This window comes from Gavialis gangeticus, unplaced genomic scaffold (assembly GCF_001723915.1).
Source record: "Gavialis gangeticus isolate Ggan-Ray unplaced genomic scaffold, GavGan_comp1, whole genome shotgun sequence".
Classification (NCBI taxonomy): Eukaryota; Metazoa; Chordata; order Crocodylia; family Gavialidae; genus Gavialis; species Gavialis gangeticus.
Genome location: NW_017728993.1, coordinates 63,286,858 through 63,292,857, shown reverse-complemented (window position 1 = coordinate 63,292,857; position 6,000 = coordinate 63,286,858). Strand labels below are relative to the sequence as shown.

The following is a 6,000-nucleotide window of genomic DNA, read 5'->3' as shown; positions in this document are numbered from 1 at the left end:
CTTGACTATATGCAGGGCCTTTTATTCAAAGATCTCCAAGTGCTTTACATATCTGAATGAATTAAGCCTCACTTTGAGGTAGGGAAGTATTCAATTTCCCATTTCAGAGGTGGGGAAACCAAGGCACAGAGAGGTTGTGACTTGCTTGAGATCACCTGGGAGGCTGACTACAAAACGAAGAGGAAGAGAGTCTCACCTTTCCTGACTTGGGGTTGCTTCCACCCCAACACCATCCTACCTCCAAAACGCAAGGGAACTTGCACATCTGCCAGATTTCATGGCAAATGGCTGCAGCTTATCCTAGCAGAATCGGATGGAATTGTATCTACTTGCCATTTCTTCTGGTTACTGTCCCGCATACAGCACTCTTTGGTTTAGGGCCTAAAACAACTATGAGAGATGACAATGCGGCGTATAGAAATAACAGAGAAAGTAAATATACTTACTTTAGGGTGACTTTAAAGATTCCTAGAAGCTATTTTTGCTGATTCTTTCACTCCTGTCCTCTCCCCTGACCTAAGGATCATTATCATATTTATAACCCATAGAAAGTTTTCAAATCAGGAGTAGAAGGGCCACTTCTGTGCCCAAGCTAGTGTTGCCTGCTGGTACAGTTGTTCCTGCCTATCAGCAGATGCTGTACACGATCTGTTCCCCTAATGCTAATGCATTCATTGTAAACAGAGGGTTACTTTGGGCATGTTAGAAGCATAGTGATAGTGGAGTTAACTGGTAGGCAGGGATCCTTCTAAAGGCAAAGGGAGATGGAGGGAGCATGAAGTCATACCCCAGGGTCTCTTTGTGAGATCTCTGACTCCCAGTAATCTGGCGCACAATGCTAGGCATTGAAATTACTTATGCCCACTGTATTTATCTGTGTGTGTGTGCCTGTATTGAGCTTGTGGAGATAAGGGAGGCTGTATGTTCTTGGTCAAAGGGAGAGAGGGACAGCTGCATCTTCTTGGCTAGTGGAGGAACTGGTTATTATGGTGGTGGTGGTAGTGCCGGGGCGGGGTGGGGGGGCTGTTGTTTCTTTGTCATTCTTTGTTTCTTTGTCACTGGCTGGAGGGAGAATTGAGCTCCCAGGTCCTTAAGGGTGGCTGGGGGGTAAGACTGGGTCTCAGACCCCAGCTTATAGGGGCTCTGACTTGTTCCCTGTGAGTCTGTATAAATGGCAGGACACTATTTTCAGTCCTCCTGGTTAAGGTTTGGCTTGTGCTGCTTGCTGACTCAGCAGCAGGCTGCCCAGCCAGACAGTCTGCCTAAACAGAGAGCCCACATGACATCTTGGCCAACTCTACTTTCACTGATGTCCCTGGTTGACAGCACCTGCATTGTAAAGGAAACTTGATTACAGAGATAGTGGGTGGGAGGGGTATGGGGACACACAGTTCTGATGGGGTTTTCTTGGGACTTATAGGTCTTTAAAAATATTAAAAATCTCTCTGTCTCTCCCCACCCTTGTTCTCTCTCTTTCCATGAAAAGGGTAGGGGCTAGGGGGTGGAGTAATTGGGAACTTGGCATTTCACTGAGAATAACAACAAAACATTGACGTCCTTCCCTTCCCAAAGCCCACTGGCTTTCTAGCCACACATCACCTATTCCTTCCAGGTCATGTATGGGGCAGGTTGCTATCTCAGAGTAGTAGTATTTTCTTTTTCCTTTTCATATTATAAAATACAAACAAATGACAGAAAAGGTCAGGCGGTTGGGTGTGGGGGCTCCTGCTGACTCAGAGCTGTAGAGACCGCCGTTTTCTCCCCGAGACATAACGGTGGTTGTAAGGTCTCATCTTCATTTCCACAAAGGGTATAGAGAACTCGTGGCCTTTCCAATGGTACCAGTTAATACCCTGGCAGGAAGGAGACAAGCACAGGGAAGAAAAAACAAAAAGGGTGGGGGAGAAAAAGAAGGAAACAGATTTGAACTCAAAAGAGAAGCAAAACGAAAAGAAGGGTGTTCATTGAATGAAACATTTTTTTTCTTCAGTTACACTGTGGGCAAGAGATGTGCATGTGTCTGCCTTGCTTGTTCTATCCATCCCCTTGCTCCTAATTTTTCAAACCTGTCTTCATTTTCTTGACTATATCTTGGCTATAAGACAAGAGATGTCCTTTTAAAGTTTCCTTTTAAAAATTCTCTGCTGACATATGAAAATATGGAATCTGCCCAATGTAATGAGCAGGGATCCTGGTTTTCTCTGTTTAAAAATCACAAGTTCTCTGATTAAAAATTCTGCAAATTCTTGGATTAAAAAAACCCAAATCTATCATTAAAATGAAACACCACTATATGTGTGTGTGTGTGTGTGTGTGTCTCTCTACACACACACACACACACACGCCTGCGCGCGCGCACACACACACATCAGTTAAACACAAACTTTTATTGATATATTTATAATTTAAAAACAACTTGGAAGCCTACTAGTGCCTCAATCACTGTAATAAAATACATTCTAAACACCTATAAATATTGTTGTTTGATTTTGGGTTTTTTATCATGGAATATCAGAGATCTCCCTGCCCCCTTTGCTCACCAGGATGCAGGTCCAGCTGTGGCTGTCCCATCGCCTACTGCTTTGTGGTGCTGAGCAGCCCTGATATGCTGGTGCCCTGCCCATGCCATTGCCCCTCACTCCCAAGCCACAGCCCCCTAGCCCAGCTAGTGACCCTCACTTCTGACCCACAGCCCCCTGGCTCTGCTGGTGCCCCTCACTCCCCATCCACAGCCCCTTGGCCCTCCTAATGCTCCTCACCTTACACCTGCAGCCCCCTGTCCCCCTAGCCCTGCCAGAGGGGACCCCCAGCTGCCAGGGCTATGGGGCCAGGGACCCAGGGCCTCAGCCTCCTGCATCACTGCAGTAGCACCTGAGCCCTGGCTGCTGCCTGTAGGAGGCAGTGGCTGCTGTGGCAGAGTGGAGCACAGAGCCCAGCTCCCCATCACCCATGTGTGGCACAGCTGGAGTGGAGCCTGTGGTGGTGGTGGGGGTGTGTGTTCTGCTGCTGAGGGCTCAGGGCTTCCTGCCCTGCAGCCCTCTGTCTGGGGCCTCTGAGGCTCAGTGGATGAGACCTGGTGCAGCAGGGCAGAGCTAGACAGTTCCAAGCTCAGGGCTGATGCTGTGAGCCCCACGCTGCCATGGTGAGGCACCTCTTGCCCACCCCTCAGCAGCAAGGGGCAGAACTCCACACTGCCACCCCCACTGCTGCCAGGTGGGCAGAAGGCTAGGGCTGCCAACTCTGACTGAAGCTATTCCTGGAGGTTTTGTTTTCCAACACGAGGTAATGTCATTAACAGGGGTGCACTGATAGAGATTTTTTGGGCCGATACCAGTGCTCAGTCTTTAACAAGCCATATTGGCTGATACCGATCCAAATGCAGATACGCAACTGGGCAGCTTGGAGAGCAGTGACTGGCTGGTAAGTCTGTTGTGAGAGAAGAGGGAGGGGGAAGGGAAGGAGGGTGGGGGGGCAGATCGAGTCTCCTGCAGTAAGGGATGGAGTGGAGCAGGGGCAGGGGCAGGCACTGCATAGCTGCAACAGAGCCGTGAGCGGCTTGTCTGGGGAGATGGGGGGGGGGGGGGGGGCGGCTACAGCCACTACATGCACCCCGGGAGGGCATGTGGGGTGTGTGCCCCTGGATTTCCACGTGGGGTGAGGGGGACTGCCCACCGTGGGCTGGGGCCAGGGGTGGTGCCAAGTTCTTTCTGGTGTGGGGGCTGTGCTGTGCTTGGGGTGGATGGTAGCGGCATTGGGTGGGAGACTATGGGGTGGGGGCTGTAGCCACCTTAAAATTCACTGTAAGCCACCTCCCAGTGCTGTCGCTGCCCGCCCGAAGCACAGCCCTGGCCCAACTCACCTGCTGGGAAAAGCCCAGTACCACCTCTGGCCCCAGCCCACAGAGACAGACCACCCTTGCCCTGTGCACAAATTTGGGGGCACCCCCATACCCCCTGGGGTGCACCCAGCAGTGGGGGCCACCCTCCCCCCCCTGCATCTCCTGGACTAGCCGCTTGTGGCTCCATCCAGCACCCTGCCCCGGCTGTACAGCTCCTGCCCCAGCCCCAGTCCCACTCCCTCCTTCACTGCTGGGACCTCGATCTGCCCTCCACCCCCATGCCCCTTCCCTCACAACAGACTTACCAGCCGGACCTGGCTGCACTCCTGGCCACCTGCGTGCTGTGCTGTGGCTGTGCGCATGCATGGGGCATTTATTGGTAACATTATTGGCCACGTCAGGCAAAGAAAGCTGATTGCCGATACTGTCAATTTTCCTTATATTGATGTTGATCTGATATGGGACTGATGTATTGGTGCATCTCTAGTCATTAATTGTACTGTTCAACCCATTCACAATATCAATCTCTCAGATTTTTTCAATAGCCATCAGGAGATCAGTGCTGATTCTGGTAGACTCCTGACCAATCCAGGAGGGTTGGTAACCCTACAGGACATGAGCAACTGGTGCCTCCTGAATCTGGGGGGCACCCTCAGAAGCCGCCAACAGTGGTCGTTCTGTCATGGGGGGCACAAGCTGGGCCTGTCATGGGGGGCACCAGTCCTGTAGTGTTGGTGTTAGCCATTGGGGGCACTGGTCCCATGGCAGGGGGCATGTGCACCCCCATGCACCCCCTACCACTCGCCTACAGGAGGCACCTTGCCATGGCAGCACAGGGCTTATGGTGGTGGCACCGAGCTTCCCTGGCTTGCTCTGCCCTGCTTAACTCCCTCCCTCACTATAGGGGCCTCAATCTAGCCCCCGCTTCGCAACTTACCTGTTGGGAGCTGCTCTCCAGGCTGCCTGGTGCCCATGCGCATGTGTGCACATGCACATGATGCCCCCTGCCTGATTGCCCTCCTCCTGCTGCCCCCAGCCCCTTGCAGGCTGGAACTCTGCCATCCTGCAAGGGGAAACCTGCCTTAACCAGCGTTTTTCTCCTTTAAAGGAGAAAATCTGAGTTTTTTTCCTTAAAATGAGATAATCCACATTTTACCATGTTTTTCTGTGGTGAATGGAAAACCTGGATCCCTGGTAATGAGAGTGAAGGGCAAGGGAAAAGGGCTCATGCATCTCACAGTAATGAGGGGCGCTGTCTCTTGATTTTGGTCTTACCTGACTGTGCCGGGACTCGCCATACTTGCCATTGAGGTTAGTTCGGTGACAGTTCTTATACCACCAAGCCCCTCTGTATGAAGAGGCACAGTTTGTCACAGCAACATCATTGTCTCTGTCCTGGGTGGAGAATGGGCGGCCTTGGTGATAGGTGAGTGAATCACCTGCAAAAAGAGATCCTGTTAGGACTGTCTGGTGCACGTGCTTGCCATTTTTACATGCAGCTCACTGTCAGATTTGTCCAGTGTCTTTTCAGTGAGTAACTTATCATTCAGTAATGTTGCTCATTCTGCAAGTCTGTAGATCACTGGTTCCAAGATTAGAAGAATGCTATGAGGATAATATTAGCTTGGGTCTTTTCAGCACAAACACCTTACTAACTTATCTCTAATAGCTAGGGATAGTTTATACAGGGGAGCTGCCCCTGGCCTGATGGTGAAAAAAGCCCGAGGTTAATGGTTAGATCTTCCTGTAAGCTTCTTGTATTGATCACTTCAAACTGTGCCCTGTCTGAACCATAGCCCATTCAAGTATAATGAATTTAGTAGTTAGAAGGAAATCTTAGATACAAAAGTGGGGGCTGTTCAAATTTAGGGTTGTGTGTTGGCTCATTATAGGCAGGTATTAAATGCCAAGTTCAGATCCAGATCAGATTCTCCTGATTTTTATCTTCCCTACAGTTGTAGGACCTGTTTCAAATCTGGGTTTTTGGGTGTGGTGCATCTGTTTCTCTGCCATTGAGTGAACATCATTTCAAAATGATCCTAAATAAATTATGGCAGCAAGAAAAAAATTTCTCTTAGTAACTCCTCAGAAGTCACAAAGAGGTCAGAAAATAATACTTGTGCACAGTTTAGAAAGAAGTACAGGCACCTGTACAGTATATT

The 6,000-nt window shown here is 50.1% G+C and overlaps 1 protein-coding gene across 1 annotated transcript in view; it reads right to left on the bottom strand.

The window, feature by feature from the left end:
- Window positions 1-212: 212 nt before the first annotated feature.
- The window catches only part of TNR (tenascin R), a 104,023-nt gene continuing 98,235 nt past the window's right edge, over window positions 213-6,000 (bottom strand). The window contains exons 20-21 of the mRNA XM_019501838.1: window positions 5,114-5,277; window positions 213-1,853 (exon numbers count right to left, since the gene is read on the bottom strand). Of these exons, the coding sequence (XP_019357383.1) occupies window positions 1,734-1,853; window positions 5,114-5,277 (284 nt within the window). The 3' untranslated portion in view covers window positions 213-1,733. The remainder of the gene's footprint in view (window positions 1,854-5,113; window positions 5,278-6,000) is intronic.